The sequence below is a fragment of the Artibeus jamaicensis genome, unplaced genomic scaffold (assembly GCF_021234435.1).
Source record: "Artibeus jamaicensis isolate MK-2021 breed Jamaican fruit bat unplaced genomic scaffold, CSHL_Jam_final scaffold_369, whole genome shotgun sequence".
NCBI lineage: Eukaryota > Metazoa > Chordata > Mammalia > Chiroptera > Phyllostomidae > Artibeus > Artibeus jamaicensis.
In genome coordinates this window covers 34,822,356-34,842,312 of record NW_026522042.1, presented here as the reverse complement: position 1 = coordinate 34,842,312, position 19,957 = coordinate 34,822,356, and the positions used below count along the sequence as shown (strand labels likewise).

Below are 19,957 nucleotides of genomic sequence, written 5' to 3'. Positions count from 1 at the left end.
GAGGGAGTGTGGCCGGGACAGCAGGGCCTCACTCTGGGGTCCACATCCACACGGAACACCCTCTGGTAATGCCCACACCTCACCTGCCTGACTGTGGTGGTTCCACCCTGGGAGCTGAGGTGCAGCGAGGCTCAGAGGGGCAGCTGCCTGGCAGGACCCTGAGGGAGGGGCCGCACCCTCAGTGCGTCCTTTCCTCCCACTGCCTTCCTCAGCCTCTCCTCCTCCTCCTCTTCATCTCTCTCTGTATCTCTGTCCCAGCTGTGATGCCTCCAGATTGGTGCTTGCCCAGGTGGCCTGTGCGCTAACTGCTCCAGCCCTGCCCCAAAGGATGGTGACTGTGAGTGCGTGTGTCTGTGTGCGTTGGGGTTGGGGTGTTACTCAGTAATCAGTTAACAGCAATCAAATCGATGCCCAGGCTCTGTAGGAAGGAAATGCTTCCCCACTTACCTTAGTAACAAAAGACAGGTTAACAAGAGAAAAGCAAACTGATTTATTTAACAAAAAGTTTAGGCGACAGGGGAGCCCTCACAGGACATGAAGACCCCAAGTGGATAAGCCCAAGCATTTCTCCAATCGGCTGAGCAAAGAGCCGATTGTGGAAAGTAAAGGAAGGTGATGTACTTCCTGAGGTCAGTCGGTCTCAGAATGTGGCCTGAGCTCCTCACCCCTCCTGGTGCAGGGAGGTGACTTTCACATGGAGCTTTAGCTCCAGCTTTCAAGAGGAACCGGGAGGTCAGCACACCTGCTCTTGCTCAAGTGCCTTTAGCTCAAAGTGATCCCTATGCCAAAGTGGTGTATGTGGAACATTGCTCAGAGTGAGTGAACACCCCGTCGGGGAGGCATGGCAGGTCCCAGCGCCTGCCATCCAACCTGCGGCACCGGCCACCTCCTGGGTCCTGTGGTCACAGATGAGGACACTACAGGCAGCTGGACACTGCAGGGGGTGGGGGTAGAGCTGAGCTGTACCTCTCCTAGCTGCTGTCAGGCAGGCCCACAAGGAACCACCTACAGGGACAAAGTAGTGTCAACACCTCATGGGGCTGGCGTTTCTTGTCTTCTCTCGAGATCAGGAAAGTTGTCAGAGGTGCACTCCCCCATTCTTGGTACTGAGCCGCTATTTGCAGATGTACAGCAGGGGCGGACTCCAGTCCCCGGAGGCTGACCGTGTTCTCTGCTCCCACGACTGCGGGGCAAGCTCGTGCTGCCCCCAAGGAAGCCTCCCCAGGACCGGCTTACTGCCGCTCCCAAGCACAGGCCACTGCTGCAGTGGGCACGGGCAGCACTTTTCCGAGGCCCAGGCCCCCTTGAGCTGAACACTCAGCTCTGCTTTCACCAACCAAGCTCCACCAAGATAAGCCAGCCACTGCCAGACACCTCGCCTAGAGCCAAACAGGCACCAGGGACCAAAATAACCATCAGATGACCAGAGGACTGGCTGGCCGCCTCCCTCCCAAAGGCAAGCTGCTCACAGCAGCTGCAGTTAAAAATAGGGGAGGAGGGCATACTCATGTCTTTGGGAGAATCACAAGGGGAGAGCACTGTCCTGCCTTTGCCACCGCACACGGGCATGATGAAGTCACTACGCTTTGCTTCTGCTGAGGCCCTGGTGTCCCACCCCCAGGTGGCCCTGCAGAGCCTGGACAGTGTGGCCCACAACCTCTACCCACTTCTGTTCAAAGCCAGCTACTTGCTGGAGCAGGCAGAGGTAATCCGAGTTCTGCTGGAGCGCTGGCCACTGGAGGAGTTCCGGCTGGGCACCCTGCTGGCGCCAAGCACAGACCACTCAGAAGACCTGCGGGACCGGGCCTGCAGGGCCTGCCTGGAGGCCTGTGTGAGGGGCCTGGCGGACCACGTGCTCCGGGGCAGGGGCCGGCAGCGGCTGCAGTTGGCCGACCTCATGGGAGTCCGAGATGTGCAGGTGCAACAGTGCCCCTGTGGGAGGGCGCTGGGCAGGTGGGGCCGCACTGAGCTGCTGGCCAGGACCTGCTGTGAGCTGCAGGTGGGTCCCCATGCAGCCCAGCATTCCATAAAGGTCCTGGCGGATCTCTTCGTCACTGAGGGAAACTTCCAGGCCGTTGTACAGGCCCTGGCACCGGCTGGCCCCGCCCCACTGCGTGTGCACTGCCTGTCCTTCCGGGCGGACAGCCTAGACCCCAGTCAGCTCCTGCAGGTGCTGTGTCTGGCCAGGCCAGGCGAGCTGCGCAGGCTGCAGGTGGTGCACAATGTGCGTCTGCATGCTGGCCATGTGCAGCAGCTGCTGGCCCAGGTGCACTTCCCCCAGCTGACCTCGCTCACCTTGCCTGCCAAGGCCTTTGACAGGCCCCCTGCCTGCACCCCAACCGCAGAGGATGAGGACCCCCTCTTCACCTCCATCGCCTGGGAGCTCAGCCAGATGACCCAGCTCACCGAGCTGAGTGTGGCTTTCTCCACACTGACGGGCAAGATCCAGAAACTGCTTGGGTGAGTCTGGGGTCACCAGAGGGAGGTTGCAGGGTGGGTGCAATGTCTGCGCACAGCCGCCCATCTGGGTCAGGGCAACCTAGGGCCCTCTTGGAAGCTAAGCTAAAGATGTACCAAGGCCCTGGCTGGTGTAGCTCAGTGGATTGAGCGCAGGTCTGCGAACCAGAGGATCGCAGTTTGATTCCCAGTCAGGGCACATGCCTGGGTTGCAGGCCAGTTCCCTGCAGGCCAGTTCCCAGCAGGGGATGCACTAGAGGCAACTATACATTGATGTTTCTCTCCCTCCTTCCTCTTTAAAGATAAATAAAATATTTTAAAAAAAGATGTACCAAGGACCAGTTAGCAGGACCTTGCGACTTACAAGAGAAAGCAGCAGGAGGGCCAGACTAGAGGGCGAGTGGGTAGCACTGTTTCCAGTCAGTAAGCAAAAGAGAAAACTACTGATTAGCAAACGAATGGCACAGCAGTAACTGTATTATATCGTGTTAACCACTTACTGTTGTAACAAACTACTCCAGCACTGGGCTGAATGCACAAGTTTACCTCAAGGTTGCCTCTGGCTGTTGGTGGGCTGTGGACTCCCTGAAGGCTTGGTTGGGCAGGAAAGTGGGCGATCTGCTTCCAGGTTCACTCACCTGGCTGTGGGCAGGTGGCCTGGTCTTTATGTCACTTGGGCTCGCCACAAGCCTCTGGCTGCTCATCCGAGAGTCAGAGCGCCCGGTGCGGAGGCCATCCTTGTAGCCTCCTCGAGAGAGTGTGTCTTCACTTTGTCCTCATTACGGTGGTTAGGAGCCATCCACCACACAAGGGCGGGAGCACCAGGAGGGCTGTTAGATCACCTTGGTGGTCACCCACCTTGAATATACTCATAAAAGTGTATAGAAAATTGAGCTTTCATTTCTTGAGCCAAGGAGTGTGAAGGTTTCTTTTCTAGTTTAGGGAGCCCTTGGCTTCCAGGTGTTTCTCTTTTACACAAATGGAACCCAGGAGCTGCCAGCCCAGATGGCCTGAGGCCACACCCCTTCTCCCCGCTCCAGGTCCCCTGGCTCCCCACCCCTGCTCTTCCATCCCAGGTTTGCCAGGTAGAGGCAGGAGGGCTCCTCCTCCTGCCCCCACGGGACCCAATCCCCTGACACAGGGAAGGGTGGCCACCACGCCCACATATAAGTAAATCTCCGATGGGTGGCTGGCTCTCTGGCACCTTTAGGACAGTCCCGCATTTAGCTGTCCTGGGTCCTCAACCCACAGGTGCCCCTGTGCTGGGGAATGTGTTCCACAGCCAAAAGGACCCATCACAGGCCTGACAGGGCTGTGCTGTTTGTGCAGCCCCTGACATACCCTCCCATTGCCCAGCACACTCTGACCCTCCAATGGATGGAGCCCGTGCTCCATAGCAGATTTTAGTCAGGCTGGTTGCCGAGAGCCTGTCTAAGGCTCCTGGAAGGTCCATGGAGTCCGTCAGGGAAGGCACACCCCTGAGGTCACCTTTGAGACTGAGGAATAGCCTCCTGCACAATAACCTGGAAGGGGATCCCAGGTGCATAAGGTCCAAGTTGGGGTGTGGCAGGGCCAGGCATCAGCAGGGAGAGGGCAGTGGGAAGGAAAAAAAGAGTGAAGGGCTTCAGCCCCGGAAGTTCTGAACAAGGGGGTGGCATCATCGGTTCATATTCTCAAGGGCCGCTCTGGCCGCTTTGGTCCACCCAACACACCTGGATGGAGGGGCAAGGAGACCCCTGTAGGAGGTGTCAGGCACTCAAGACCACCCAGGTTTGGCGATTCCTCGAAGGACTCAGTCCACAGTCGTCCTCACAGCTGTGATCTGTTAGAAAAGGACACGGCACAGTCCACAGAGAGAAAGCCTGTGGGACGAGGTGGGGCAGGGTGGCGGGGTCAGGCAGGGGCTCCCAGGTCGCCTCCCGGTGGAGCAGCTGGACACGCTCTGTCCCTCGGCACTGTGTGGGTGTCATCTACCAGGGGTTCATTAGACACCCATGCCCGGGGTGTTTTCTGGGCACTAGTAGGTGGGCTCCGTACCCCAGAAGGAAGCAGGGGCTTCGTATGAACCGTGTTGTTTTTGCAAACAATCTAAGGCCAGGGACCACCCATCAGTTGGATGGCAGGACCCTCCCCAAATCCAAGCTCCAGATACAGGCCTCCCAAGGGTGGTAGTCAGGCCTGCTCTGTTGACCCTTTTCCACACAGGAGGCCCTGCCAAGTGCAGGTAAAAGAGGACTGGGGAAGGATCACCTGTGAGCAAGGCAGGTAGAGAGCAGAGCTCAGACCTGAACTTGATGTGAGGGAGGATTGACTGGATTTCCTCATGGGTGGACCTGGCATCAAAAAAATGAGAAGAGAAACATTCACCCATGGAGCCAAGCAAGGACACTGTGAGCACACCATGGGTAGACAGCAAGCGCTCAGTCATGCAGGTTCATGGGTAGACACCAGGTGCTTGGTGCATGCATAGTGCAGGTGCAGGAAGTGGTGGGGGAGGTAGCTCCAGCAGGAGGATGGGCAGGGATGGAGAACAAGACACCATACTTCGTCCTGTGACACCAGGCGTCTCTCAAAGGACCTGTGGCACATGCTGTTCCTGCCTTTGAACACCCTGGGCCAAAGCAGGGTTGCACCCGGCTGTGTGTTTATTAATGTCAGGCCACCTCCATCACAAAGGCAGGGCCTTTTGGGTCCCAAGCAATGCTAAGCCTGGAATAAATGGCTCCGAGGCCCTTCCCAGCCCGAAAACCTTCTGGCTTTTACTCTTGAATGAAACCTGGGTGTTTCAGTTCCTGCCAGTTCACATGTGTCTTCACTGTCCTGCAACAAGCTTATGAGCAGACGTTCTCTAACGGACCACTGTGGTCACTTCCTTACAGTCACCCCACAAAGGGTTGGCAACACAGTTTTGTCCTTTCAGGAACTGCAGATAAGGCCAGACCTGCCTTTGGTAAAGTTAACTCTTCCCTCCCCACAGCCACACCACTGTCTCAAGGGTGCAGTTCTGCCTTTTGACCCCGAGGCAGCCACGGACAGCGCATAGATACATGAGCAAGGCTGTGTCCAATGACACCTAATTCATGGCCACTGGAACTTGAAATTCATGTAGTTTTCCCATATCACAAACTATTATTCTTTTGATTTGTGCAACTATTTTGAAATGTCAGAACCATTTTAGCTCTCAGGCAGGATGAAATCAGGCAGCTGGTGGCTTTGGCCCTCTGAGTGTGGACTGCTGGCCCAACACGGAATCCACCCGACTGCCCCTAGAGCTCTGCCCTGGGACCACCTCTCACATCTGCTGTTTTCCACCCACCCTGCAGCCCCCTGAGAACCCCGCTGAGGGTGCTGGACCTGGCCAACTGCTCCCTGAACCATGCGGACATGGCCTTCTTGGCAGACTGCACCCATGCCACCCACCTGGAGGTGCTGGACCTCAGTGGGCACAGCCTGGTCCACCTTTTCCCTTCGACCTTCTTCAGGCTGCTGGGCAGGGCCGCCCAGACCCTGAGGGTCCTCACCCTGGAGGAGTGCAGCATCGAGGACCGCCACCTGAGCACGCTGATCCTGGCCCTGAGCCCCTGTCACCAGCTCCAGGAGCTCCGCTTCCTGGGCAACCCGCTGTCCGCCTCCGCCCTGCGGCGCCTCTTCCTGGCTCTCTGTGAGCTCCCCAAGCTGCGGTGGGTGGAGTTCCCAGTGCCCAAGGACTGCTACCCTGAGGGTGCCGCCTACCCCCAGGATGAGCTGGCCATGTCCAGATTTGACCAGCAGAAATACAACACTATTGCCGAGGACCTGCGTGGGGTGCTGCTGAGAGCTGGCCGGGATGACATCGAGGTCTCCACACCAGTCTTTGGGAGCTTTGACCCGGATATTCAAGAAACAAGCAATGAACTTGGAACTTTCTTGCTGCAAGCTTTCAAAACTGCTCTAGAAAACTTTTCCAGGGCACTGAAACAAATGGAGTAGTCCTCTCAAAAGGCCACAGCGGGTCTGGCATTTCAGCCGGCAGGTCGAATTTCAGCCCCAGGCCGGCAGCTTGGGCCGAGCATTGGTGCCCTCACCACTGACGCCCAAAGCATTGCTTAGTCAGAGTTGTTCGTGGTATCCGTTAGGCACTGTAGAAGAAGCCCTGCCTCCTAGTAGATGTGACACAAGGGCCACTTTAGCATCAGAGCACAGCGGGCACGTTGGAATGGAAAATGCCCACAGAAGCCACCATCAGTGGTGGGCACAAAGGCACCAGGGACCTAGAGTCGCCGTCTGGTCATGGTGCATCCCGGGCTGTGTGTGAGGTGCAGGCTGGTAGTGGTAGCGAAGAGGAGGTGCGGAGCAGGACATCAGGCTGGCATGAGGGGGAAGAAATGAGAGGAGATGTCACAGAGCAGATGTCAGAAAACAACCACCTGGGAAAAGAGTGGAGGTGAAGAGCATGGAAGCCGGACGCTGCCCCCCCCCCGTCTGTGGTGCTGATGCTTCCAGGTGACGTCTGTTTGGGTATTTACAAAGGCCAGCAGACCATGGACCATGGGCTTCGGTGACTAATGGCTTCTATCCACTTTCCAGGGGTTTGCAGTGCTCAGGCTTTGCTGCTGCTGGTGAGCCCGAGAGCACAGGGTTAAGGAACCAAAAGGCCTTCTCCACCCACCGAAGCCTGGGGAGGGCGTCTGCGCTGCAGGGAAGCCACAGTGCCCACAAGGACCCTGCTCCCTGCTGCCCAGGTTCCGCCTCCTTAGACTCAGAGGCCCAGGCCCCAGGCAGGGCCCTCTGTGGGTCCAAGGGAGCAGCTCTGCCTGGTTGTCGCAGTCCTGGTGCACGAGAGGACACAGGCGGGCCTGGTTTCCACCAAGCTCTGATTGGTGCAAAGGTGATGAGGATGATCAAATACAAATAAAACATTAGTGTGTCTTATTCAGATGTGATTTTAATTTCAGTGCAATTCAGAATTTTTAAAGGAACCTAAGAAAATAAAACATTTTCTTAAGACAGAAGCTAGTACTTTATCTGGCCAAACCCTCCTTACACCAGAGGCTCCATGAGCGTTTGCCCTGTGGTCCAACTCCACGCCGCCCCCTCCCTAGGTGTGTCCCCACCCAGGTACTCCTGCCCTAGGTATGTCCCATGCCTTCCTCCCACAAAGGAGTGGGGCCCCTGGGGTTGGGTCTCCAGAGTGAGTGAGTGCTTTCTTGGGGGCCTGCTGGCTGAGGGGGGCAGTAACCTTCCTTCCACTGAGTGGACAGGGGATAGGGAAGTGGGTACTTGGAGCATCCATGCTAATCAGATCTGCTCTCTGCTGACCTGCTGCACACCTGGATCTATTTTGCGAGTTGTCTCTGGAATCCTATTTCTGGCACATGTAGTTTGCCATTGTAAGAAGCTCTTGGAAAGAGAGTAGGCATGGCAACCTTTTAAAATAATTTTATTCTAACTGCGAAGAGCAGAGTAGCTTCCACTCTTTGTGTCTGTACAATTCTCTTGATGACAGACTTGGCCTCTGGGTGCCAGCCAGGTGGGACCCCATGTGTTTGGCTGAGCCTGGCAGCCTTGGTACAGAAGGGCCCAGGGGTGGCATGGTGGCCTGGGATCTGTGATTTGGGGCAGGAGCAGGCACACAGATGTCTGCTGGTGGCAAATGTCCCCTGTGCCCTGGAGTCCCCAGGGAACAATCCATTCTTACGCAACCCAAGAGGCCGGGGGCTCAGTGGAGCCACCTCGAAGCCCATGGAGCAGCCTGAACGGGACCGTGCCTCCGCACATGCCCGGTGCGCACACTTAACGTCATGCTCCTGTGCACTCGCTCAGCCCGGCCCTGAGTGTGCGCACCCAGCCACAACAGGCTTTCACTGCACCTGCCCAGCCTGTGACGTGTGGCTTTCACGATGCCTGATGTTTCTGCAGCGGTCCAGGAGCAGGAGATGTGGCTCCCACACAGAAGCAAACTGTAGATGTGAGAAAATGCACTCATAAATGTCTAATCACTGTACTGTACCCCTGAAACTAATATTTTATGTCACTGTAATTGAAAAATAAATTTCAAAAGAAAAGGTATTCGGGATAGGGGACAGACAGGTGAATCAAATGGAGATATGATGGGACCACTGTGATGGACACTGGGGGACAATTTCTCTGGACTGTGGGGACCACCACCTGGAACATAGGGATCCCATCCTTGCTGCCCCTACGTCCTTTATAGAGGATTAAGCATTGTTTTTCCTCCTGGAGTTCAGCACCACTTCCTGTTCACCGTTCTGGCCAAGAGAGGGCGCTGATTTATCCTACTTTAACAACTCCTGTGCCTGAGAGTTCATTTCAATTATGTACTCACACAGCTCTTGAGTAGCTATTCTTTTTCTCCTTGTAAAACCATTTCAGTTCAACAATGTTCCACCATAATCTCACTTTATCCAGAAATCTTTTGGTACATCTGTGACGCTGTGAACCACATTGTATAAACATTTCAAACCTAACAACATCAATTTTAAAAAGACAGATGTCACCCTGGCAGGCGTGGCTCAGTGGACTGAGCACCAGCTGCAAACCAAAATGTTACTGGTTCGATTCCCAGTCAGGACACAGGCCTGGTCCCCAGTTGGTGGTGTGTGAGGCCACCATGTATCTCTCACACACCGGTGTTTCTCTTCCTTTCTCCCTTCCTTCCCCTAAGAAAGTAAATAAATAACATCTTTACCAAAAAAGACAGATGGCATCAAACTGACACTGAAGTCTGCCAATAGAAGGCAACTGTGCCAGGCAAATACAATGTGGCCTAATTCATTTTTTCTGTAGAAAGCTTGTCGTACTACTTTTACAATCTAAAGTGATTTTATCTGAACATATTCACCTGTTCTAGCTGTTGAAGGAGGCGAGGCTCAGAGCATGTTGGACACTAAAAAATACGATGAAGACTAACGATTCTCCTTGAAAATCATTCACCTACTAAACGGCTGGGTGTATGTTCCTCATTTTAATGACAAAAACCAAGAGAAAAAGCATTAAGTAATTTATCCAAGGACATGTGACAAATCTGGAGAAACAGGAACCAGAACATGCACCAGATCTAACGGCAGAAATCACGTGCTCGGATTGGCGGTGGCCATAGGGCGGAAAGACTCTCTGAGCCTTCGGGGAGAGCTCTGGGCCCGTGAGCAGAGCCCCGGGGCTCCAGGCAGAGCCGGGCACAGGGCCTGCCTCCATTGTAGGGAACTTACTGAGGCCGCTTTCTCATCTCTGAAATGGTTCTGAGGATTCAAACAGCACATAAGCATAAGTTACATAAGATTCAGTGGGCAGTACGGACTCCACAAAGTGCAGCTCTAATGATTATACTCTACTGTTAACTGAAGTTTTCTATGAGCCTAATGTTTTCAGTAGTATGTCTTACTGCCACACAGACAGGCAAGCAGGTGGGCAGGGAGACAGGATCTGAAACTAGATGGATCTCAACCCTGTCACTGCAAGGCCACTTACTATGGTACATTTGTGCCTAAGTTAGCAGCAGCTCTGGAGCCAAACTGACTGGGTCCATGCTGGCTCCAAGGTGACCGCAGGGTGACCTTGAGCAGGTAACTTTTGCTGACCTTGCTGCCAGCTCCCTTCACCTGTAAAATGATGGACAGAAAAGAGTTCACACAGCAGGCCTGACATGGTGTCCTCTTAAAGGTCTGCTTAGGGAGTCTGCAGTTGGCTAGCATCTGGGGTCCTGAGTTTCGGGAGGGTTCCCACCACCATTAACCAGTAAGAGTGGCTGACTGTTCCTACACCATGTGCAGAGAGTTCGGACTGAGCACCTGCTTTCCTTCTGGGATTCTGGAATTTGCTGGGCATGTGCCATGCCAGGCAGAGGGTACATGCGTGACCAGCCCTCAGCAGAAACGCTGGGTGCTATCTCTGTGGAGTGTCCCTTGTAGGTTGTCGAAGCTCGTTGCTGGGAATCAAGTCCCCTGGGAGGGGCCTCAGGAGCTGCACCTGATCTCCTCACTCCACCCCACAAGCCTTTCCTTTTGTGTCCTTTCCAGGTACTAAATCTTCACGATGAGCACAGCTCTGTGCTGAGTCATCCAACCTAGGGGTAGTCTCGGGGACCCTGGACCCAGAGGATGGTAACGTTAACTTACTGCACAGGGGTGGGATTGGGATTACTTGAGTGACATGCATAAAGAATAGTAAAGGCTGATTCATATTATATTAGCTTTGTGAAAAACAGGGCCACGAGAGCCTTCCTACCTATTGATTTGTGGCAAAAATCGAGATAATCTATGTAAAAACATTTTGTAAGGAGTAAAAATTATACATGTAAGTGGTAGGTATCTTTGAAACTGCAGGTTTTTTTTTACTGTATGTCATCAGTAATCAACAATATCTGTTTACTGAATACAGACAAGCCAAATTCCAAACACTTACTAGGGAATCAAGTGGATACAAGAAACCCTTTTTTCCCTTTGGTGGGAGAAATGTTTAAAATATAAATCCTCAATAATGTTACTGTTTCCCAATTGCCATTTGTTAGGCAGTTCTGTCCATTACTTGGCAGTAGGAAGTTCTATCCATTACCTGATGACTTCTAAATGTAATTTTAGAAGAAAGAAAAATAATTTGTGGAAAAGGCAGAAGTTATTTAGGTAGTGATAAAACCAGACAGGAAATTTCTTATAGCGCGGCTCACTACTGTATTTCGCTTTCTTAAAAAACAGTTTTACGCTAGAGCTAAGATATGAGGTTATATATACTCTTTGCTTAATAAAATGGCAACAGCTTAAAAACCGCTTCTGAGAAACAGCTTCCTTAGTAACTGTAGAGGATCAGGGAGCAAACCCTGTGTCTGCTGACGGCTGCTGTCCCACTCAGAGGGTGGCAGGCTGGAAGGACACTGTGCAAGTGGCCACAACACAGGTGACTCAGGTAACAGGAAGAAGGGAAAAAGCAACCACTGGATAACCCAGAATGCCACAAAGACGGTCTGACCTTGAGTCATTACAAGAAGTCTTATTTCATCCTCTCCTCTTACTCTTCTAGTATGGCTTTCTCTGCTTTCTTAAACTTTTTCATTTCAACAAGTAGTTCCCAATATTTGAGATACAGCCACATGAGTCTCCCATTTTGGCGTTTGTTGGTGTTCCAGACATCACCACAATAGGTATCATGGTTAAATATGTCGGTCAAGCCTGCTGCCATTTCTAGGTCTGCAGCAATGGGGTCGGTGTATGCTCGGACCAGTAAGTTCTTCTCTATTTCCAGGCGCTTGCGGCGAGGGAGGACCAGGCTGCAGTAGATACTCTGCCTTTCTGAAAGAGCGCTTTCAAACTCTTTCAGCAGAAGCCGGGCCCTCCTCTGCCAGTCTTCTTCCTTTTCCAGGCAGCTCAGATACGCATTTCTCAAGGGCTGCAACTGTCTCTTTTCTTGCATGACCCGAGCCCGTTCCTGTTCCAGAAGCTTCTTTTCTTCCACCAACTTGCGTCCCTGAGCGATAAGGGCTTCTCGATAGCTAGTCGTTCTGTTTTGCTCCTTTTCAAGTTCCAAAGACAACTGAGCAACGGCACGTCGGTTTTCCGAGATCATGGCATGGTACTTGGCTTCAAGATCCCGCTGGAAAGCAGCTGTTCTCTGACGGTATGCTTCTCTCTCTTTTTCTATTTCCTTCTGGGATTCTCTAGACCAAATCCAACCTGACATGAATAAATTGAGGGAGAAAAACACACATAATGAAAAGCTGGAGCTTTTCATTTCAGCCAGAGCTGAAATTCTATAGTCTTAAAAAAAACAAATAAATAAAGCAGCTAAGATAGCAATTCAATAAATTCTCAAGTCCTGAGAGTTACAAAAAAGATAATATTTTGTATGAAACTACATAATACACCAAGTTTTTACATCAGAAAAGGGCTCCCACAGGATGAGTATGACAGGCTGCAGGCAGAGTCCCCAATTCAGTCTCCCAATTTTCCATCGCTAAGAAAACCCCACTGTTCTCTTTTGCTCTCAAACCTAGTCTGGCCACAGTGCCCCACATATTGTCGGCAAGATTTCAAAACTAATATGGGTTACTTTTGAAAGAAATTGATATGGGTAGGCTTCGAATATTGTTGGCCAGGTTATAGTAAAATTTCAAAATGTGCTTGGCTTTGCCTGGCCATCACCAGTGACCAGCTGAGGTCCCAGATGTTTGCCTGCTATGACAGGGGTACATAAAAGATGGAGTAAGAAGTTCAACGTCAAGACACGGTGGCGATGAGCCAGAGGACACTGGGGAGCCCGGACTCCTCCCACCGCCTGGGAGGAAGGCGGCAGCACCACCCTTGTCCTATCGGAGCACTGCCCATGGAGCCAGTCGGGAAAGGCCTGAACGAAAACCACCTTCATAACATATCACCCAAAATGCGCAGGTTTCCACTGAAAATTGCTCTTCATACCAAGAATCAGGAAGATCTCATATTGACTAAAAAAAGCTAATCAGTGGACACCATTGCTTGGACAACAGAGGTCAATGTTTAAGGCGCCCATCATAATGAAAAGCAAAGAAATGGAAAGTGTCAGTGAAGAAACAGAAGACCAAAAAATGGACATTTTAGAACTGAAAAATACACTAACTGAAATAAAAAATTAGGAAGTTGAAGCGGGTGTGAAGAGAGAAGGCCCTGCCAAAAGGCTGAAATACCCGGTGTATCCCTTATGGGCAGAGACATGGAAGTCCTTAGCAACCTGTTGGCAAACGTAATTCCACAAAGAGAGTGACACAGCATGACCACGTGCCCACTTGTTATTCCAAAACCTGTCAGAGTGGTTCATATTAAAAAATCAGTCAATGGAACCCAACATACTAGCAGAGTAAAGAATAATCAAACAACCACATCAACTGATGCAGAAAACATTTGACAAAACTTAAGATTTGTGATAAAAAGAGAAGCAGGAATCGTGGGAATTTCCTGGCCTTGACATGTAGGAAGAGCATCTGTAAAAAACCTGTAGCTGCCATTGTACTTAATGGTGAAAAGGCTGTGAGCTTTTCCTGTAAAATCAGGAACGATTCAACAGAGTCCTGGAAGTCTCGGCCAGTGAAGAAAGCAAGAAAGGAAAACAGAAAGCAAACAGATTGGAAAGGAAGAAATAAAACCCAAGTCTCAGATCTTATACAAAAATTAACTCAAAACGGATCATAAGCCTTTTGTGTAAAACATAAAACTAAAACTTTAGGAACTACATATGAGAGAATCTTCAAGACCTAAGGCTAAGCAAAGAGTTCTCAGACTTGGCAGGAAAAGCATGACCCATAAAAGGAAAAGTTGATTCAACTGGACTTCATCAAAAGTGAGACTTTTGCTCTGTGAAATACTCCATGAAGAGAATGAAAAGACAAGCTGCAGACTGAGAGGAGATGTCTGCAAGCTGGAAGGCCAATAAACACTAGAATCTGGAATACAGTAAAGCCTCAGAAGTCAGCGTTAAAAACTATCCAATTAGGAAATGGCTGAAAGGCAGGAACAGAGGATGCACTGATGGCAAGTAAGTAGTGAAAATATCCTCCACATCACTAGCCATCAGGGAAATGCAAATGAAAACCCCAGCAGGCCATCACCGCTCACCTACAAGAATGGGTGAAGCTGAAACAATAGTGACCACACCAAATGCTGATGAGGAAGCCCAGAATCTGGACCACTCACGCAGCTCGTGTGAGAACAAAATGGTACAGCCACTCTGGAAAATATGTTGGCACTTTCTTAGAAAACTAAACATCCAGCCCCACAGAGTGTGACCAGACTTGGTTTTTATGCCGCAGTGATCTGCACAGTGCCTGCTTCTCAGTGAAAGACTAAATCCAGCCCTAAGGCACTGCCCTGGACAAGCTCCCCAGCCTGCCACCTTGCGAAGCACGACTTGGAAACACTATCTGTTGCCTGCGGCTAAGGTGATGAACTGGTGAGTGAATTGAAAGATTTACAATTACCATTACTAATGTAATAATTAGTTTTGAGGCTGGGAGAGGCCCTGGAGTGACTCATTTTCCGTTTGTTTTTGAAACTCATCTCCAGCTTTATAGACTTTCATAATAACTTTTACTTTTGAAGTTCTTGTCCTGGGACTTTGGAAATGATGCTTTCTATCCCTGAGAAGGGTTGAGGCATATTTTGTTTTCTTCTTGGTGGTTTTGCTTAGGTAATGTGATCAGAGAAGTCTTTTAACTGCATTCTTAGAAGGATTCTCCCCCCAAAATGTGTAATTACATGGTTGAGAAATTATATTGCAACTTAAATGTGTTAGACTATGCCAGTAACTAAAGTAAAGGTAGATAAACAAGGTTGATAAACTCTACTCTTGTCAGCCTCCACTTCCTACCCCTACATAAACCCACCCCCCCAAGAAATCCAGGCATGTAAAAAGCACCCTGTAGAAAGTGTCACGGCAAACAGAAGGCAGCTTTTGCTTTTCTTCCATTCCATTATTCATTTTCTCATATTCTTATGTGCCAAGCCAGAACTGTGGGATATGATAATATATAAAACCAACTCCTAAGCATCAGAAAATTTATCATGTAGTGAGGGATGTAAGCTAAGAGCTGGAGTAATTACAATTGAATGGTGGCTGGTAATTTCCCCGAAGTGGTGCAAAGTTACTTCAAACCAGACAGAATTTTTAGGCTGAACAGGTTTCACAAATGAAGCCTCCCAAAGACCGATTTCTAAACATTAAACAGACATCCACAACACGTTTTCTTTAGGCCCTTTTTATTCTCCCCCTCAGTCCATGCAAGGGCAACTGGAACCTGCAGAGTAGTGCAGCCTTGAAAGGGAGATGACAGTTATTAAAACTCACTCCACACAAAATGCTCCTAAATATCTTGTCTTATTTAACCCTCACAACACATCAAGGTAACTCTGATTTGCCACTTCCCATGGACAGAGAAACTGAGGCTCAGAGGGTAAAGTAATTTGCCCAAGACACACCATTTGGGGTAAAACTAGGATGTACACTTGCATCTGTCAGGTCCTAAAGCCGGAGGTCTTTGGGCTCCACACTACCAGCCCAGAAAATGCTACTCTTAGGAAAACTGTGACTTACGAAAAGCAGCCAGTCCCAGCATGGGAACCAACAGGGCATAGTTCCATTTGCTTCCATCACCCCCATCATCCCTGGAATTAGGCCGGATATTCCAGTTTGGAGGGTCATTTAAGTTATTCATGAAGATATACCTTAAAGTAAATAACAATACCATTAGCCATACAAAAGGAATACAGTACATCTGTCACAATTTTATCATCTACGTGGCTCATAGGAGTCCTTTTTCTCTTCCAAAAAACTGTATTCAGACCACATGTGTGTTGCCTATCACTGAATCTTACGGGATCAAAAGAAGAAAAACAAGATCTCAGATAAAAGCAGCTCACAGTATAGTGATGACAGAGATGTCCCAATAACTGAAATAACAAGTAGAATGAGGAAAGTTCCTTAGTATAAAAATGTTTAAAATTATGGTAGTACATTATGACATATAAATAGGAAGGTGTCAAAACACTGGCTGCTTTAGGAAGGGTGACAAGTATTGAGGGGCTGAGGCCCAGGGAGTGAAGGCTTCATCCCAGACACTGGTCATGAACTGCAGCTAATAGATGTTTCTGCCTGATGCTCCTGGTTTATCTCCATCACCAGGCTGCCCTCTCAAAAAAAGATTCAACTCAATTTAGAAAATCTCAATGGTTTTCTTCAGTAAACACTTGCTTAACACCTAAAAACCTAAAATTGCAATTAGCAATAAAGACGTGCCAAAAAATATGGCTCAGGACTTCACGGTAAGGAGTTTGTGGTAACAATGGAGTAAGAAATTAGTTATTTGAAAGTACTAAACTGCATGACTGTCAGAGGACATCTGGGAAGCATGGTGTTTACTCCCTCAGGGCCTGTGGCCTGAGGGAACATGTAATTCTAATAAAAGCGTTGCCGTCCTACAAAAAGAAACAGGCTAGGCCTTATTTACAAGCAGCAAAAATTTGGCAACAATCTAAATGTCAGTAAAATGTGAACGGTCCCTTGTCAACTTACTCAAAATAATTCAAAATTGTCGCACACAACGGCACCCCCAAAAGATTTTAATAATCTGAAGTTATATTAAAAGCGGCATTATGATCATCACATTACTTCTGACCATTGCTACTATTATTCCCACGCCGCTTCCTTCCACAAAGGATCTCAGACATCTCTCAGCACGGAACGAAAACAGAAACACCATCTGGACCGCAGGTGACAACAGGCGAGTGGGTAAAGACCCCTAAGCACGGAGCTGAACCGGATCCCGGCCAGGTCATCAGCCCACCCAACCGCGGGGTCTTCCACCGGAGGCACCCCGCCCCACCCTCGAACACTGGCCTCCCCCATACAGAGCGCGCTGACCCTGCAACCTACCCCCTTGATTTGAGCGCGGAACGCAGAAACAAAGTAGACAGCAGTCCGTGAGTCCTCTCTGCGCAGGTGCGATGCCTCCAAGCACTAGTCCCCCCTCCCCAAGTCGTGGAGCGGCGCGCAGGCGCAGTTTCTTTTCAAGCCTTGACAGCGGGCGCGGTGTGGTGCGCAGCCGCAGTGTCCTCCTTCCTCGGCTTTAGACGCGGCTTAGTGCGCAAGCGCGGCCGGACCACTGGGCTGGGAGCAGTACACTGCAGAGGGTAGACATGTCGGGGGTTCGGGTTGTGTCGCAGCTGCTGTGCTTCAGGCGCCTGGCGCTGAACAGGGTGGTGAGTCGGCATCACGGGTGGGTCTGACCCGGGTTGGGTGGGGCGGAGCGGGTGGAGGCCGAAGTAGGGGCAGAAGGTCCCTGCTGGCCGCGCCAGACTTTCTCTGAAGTTGGTCGGCCTGCGTCCGGGTGAAGGTCACGATCCTGCCCGGAACTCTCCTTCCTCTAGGGGGTGGATGCACGTTTGGGCCGAGGTGACCGGTCTCTGCTCCTGGCACCTGAACATCAAGAGGAGGCGGGTAGCGGGCTGTAGGTGCCCGGGGCCTCGAAATCCTTAAACGTCAGTGGAGTTGGGATGGAGGCAGAACCGCGATGCGATCGCGGAGGCCGGCAGGGTGGGCCACTCTCTCTACTGTCTACGGGGCCATCCCGTCCGATCCCCTCAGCTCTGTGGTGGGGCGATGGGGTGATGGGGTGGCCTGTGGCAGAGGGGGGTTCGAGCCTGTGGCCTCCGACCCGGCTGTGTCCTTGCTGCCCGAGGCGGGGTGGGGAAACGCCTAACAGCCGCACCTCAGCTTGCCTTACAACTGTTTGCAAAACCGGGCCCCTTTTCGAGAAAGCACAGATTGTGTGTCCACACCGAGGCCTGGCAAAGAAGTTTGGGTGCTTCATTTTGGATTTCGTATTGTGTCCTGGTGCACACTTCTAAAAACCAGGCGAAGAATTTCAGCGCAATGACTGAAAAACCACATTTGGGAGGAGACGTCGGGACATTAGTTTTCCTGCGTTATGGGTGGAGGATTAGCTTTCCTGAGCCCTACTTACGTGCTGGGTTTGTCAGACATACTCCTTACAAGTACTTCTTCAGAATCGGCAGTTTACAGTCTCTGTGAATACACTAAATTGTAGAGGATTTAGTTATTTGGTTCTTTTAAATGAAGTTGTTCACCCACCTACTTAGTAATTTACAGCTTACAAGTTCCAGTAGGAACCAAGGCATTCGACAGTATTGCCATTGTACCTGCAGTTTTCTCCTTGAGAAGTATGTACTAAAAATTACGTTGAATGTGAAAGGGTTTAGACAGCCATCCCATCCCGCCAGCAGAGGAAAGCCTTTTAAATATTGTAACGGGTTTACTGACCCTGCCCAGCCACTTCCGTTTTTTGGCTCTTAAGGCGAAATTAGGTATGGAGTCCAAGTGAAGTCGCGTTCCATGGGGTATTTTTAGTCCGCCAAACATGAACAAACCTCAGAGTGCTTCCTAGTTGTTAAGTGAAATGACAGATTGGTAACTGGTGGTGACTGGGAAAGGGCTGATATGTCTTTACTCAACTGGACTGGTGCCCAAGCATTCCTTACACAATCAAAGAGCTCCTCCAGCCTGTGGAACTCCCTTACCCACCACACACCCTTTGTCAGTTTATGAAAACCGAAGTTATCCTTTACCCAGGCAGAACTGGAATTCTAGCTTCTGGTTTGAGCTTCCAGCTGGGAGAGTAAGGTTCTAATCACAAGAAGAGCTCAGAGTGTGGAAACCTTTGGTACTGACATGGTTGGAAGTGATCTCTGTTGAATCAGCTATTAGCTGCCAGCCCTTTACCTCCATTTTCTCCTTGGATCTTCACCGTCCTGTGTTTAGGTTGTTGTAAACGTGGTGGCAAGATGGAGACAGTAAAATTGAACAAGGTGGGCCTGCAATAGATGGTCTTAGGTTTCTAAAATCTTTTTATCTTGATGAAGATAGGTTTTTCTATGGAAATCCTGCCCCCAAGCAATATATTTATTGGCAGTTAAGATCGGCAAGAACAAAAGCATCGATTTGACACAATAAAAAAAAATTTATGGTGCCGAGAAATGTCCACAGAAGGTAGGTACTGAGGATAACTTGAATAAATGCCACAGAGAATTTTTGTCTCATTTTATACAGTTTTGTGGTGTTTCTAAGTCATTTTAATATTTGTAACTGCTTTCAAGTGACAAAATTATCAAACCTGTTTTACCATTATTTCCTTTGCAATTATCCTAAAGCACCGACACAATTTGTAACTGTTCCAAATAGTTTAATGGAAAGGAAAAGTAAAACCGAGGACCTCAAATAGTTGTTGGTTAACTGATCACTTCAGATGGATTTGTTGCCAGACTTAAGAGGTTTTTGCTTGGGATGCTCTATTCAAAAACCAGAAGTGGCTGTGGCAAGGTAGTTTTATTTACTTACAGCAAGTACAGGAAAGGGGGTTCAGGCTTAGTTTCCAAAGCCCTGCCTCCCCAAAGGGAGGCTTAGCCATTGCTTATATACACAATTTGCTCAATTACATGTTGATTTCTTCTTCACAGTTGCTGCATTTATCAGTTGTCTGAGTTCTTTTCTCATCCTGTTTACTGCTGCATCTGCAAAATGCTATGTTATATAACATTTAGCAAGAAATAACATTTAGAACTGCCTGGACCTTGAGACCCTTACCCAATCTAATTTCTTTGTATGTATTGTTCTGAATGTTTTAATGGTGTGTCTAGAATGAACGTTGTTTTGCTTCTTGGCATAAGTGCCAGTTGCATAGTTCTGTGTTGCATGTGATGTTTTCCCTGGTTCACCTGAATAATTGTGGTTCAGTTTTGATGATAACTTGGATATTCATCTTAATTTAGAGTTCCAGAGAGTATTTTCCTCTCCGGGGTCCTTGGATAGTAGGGAGAGTGCAGGATCTGGAGCCAGCGGGCAGACCCAAATCCCGTGTACTCTGTTAGTTGAGGACTCCCCACTTTGCTGGATCGAGGATAGCAACCTCTGCCCTTCTCCTTTGTTCTCCCTTTTACCTCCTAATCCAGTCACCTGTACTTTTATGCTATTA

At 49.9% G+C, this 19,957-nt stretch overlaps 3 protein-coding genes across 5 annotated transcripts in view; 2 read left to right on the top strand and 1 right to left on the bottom strand.

Annotated features, from left to right (window-relative positions):
• Positions 1-40: 40 nt before the first annotated feature.
• LRRC14B (leucine rich repeat containing 14B) lies at positions 41-7,405 on the top strand. Its single transcript, XM_037137381.2, has 2 exons — positions 41-2,460; positions 5,781-7,405. Exons 1-2 carry the CDS (start codon positions 1,508-1,510, stop codon positions 6,424-6,426), a joined length of 1,599 nt encoding a protein of 532 aa, XP_036993276.2. The 5' UTR covers positions 41-1,507; the 3' UTR covers positions 6,427-7,405.
• On the bottom strand, positions 7,364-16,994 carry CCDC127 (coiled-coil domain containing 127). 2 transcript variants are annotated; one of them, XM_053657192.1, is made up of 4 exons: positions 16,843-16,994; positions 15,505-15,635; positions 11,419-12,119; positions 7,364-8,396 (listed from the first exon to the last, which is right to left on the bottom strand). In XM_053657192.1, the coding sequence occupies exons 2-3, from the start codon at positions 15,623-15,625 to the stop codon at positions 11,458-11,460; spliced, it is 783 nt and encodes a 260-aa protein (XP_053513167.1). In that variant the 5' UTR covers positions 15,626-15,635; positions 16,843-16,994; the 3' UTR covers positions 7,364-8,396; positions 11,419-11,457. The 2 variants fall into 2 exon arrangements, with proteins under 2 accessions (XP_053513167.1, XP_036993214.2); XM_037137319.2 differs by having other exon boundaries at positions 7,364-12,119; positions 16,843-16,993.
• Positions 16,995-17,044: 50 nt separating this feature from the next.
• The window catches only part of SDHA (succinate dehydrogenase complex flavoprotein subunit A), a 28,270-nt gene continuing 25,357 nt past the window's right edge, over positions 17,045-19,957 (top strand). The window contains exon 1 of one of the 2 annotated variants that reach the window (XM_037137318.2): positions 17,045-17,168. In XM_037137318.2, coding sequence (XP_036993213.1) covers positions 17,106-17,168 — 63 coding nt within the window. In that variant the 5' untranslated portion in view covers positions 17,045-17,105. The remainder of the gene's footprint in view (positions 17,169-19,957) is intronic. The other variant, XM_037137317.2, reaches the window with a different exon arrangement.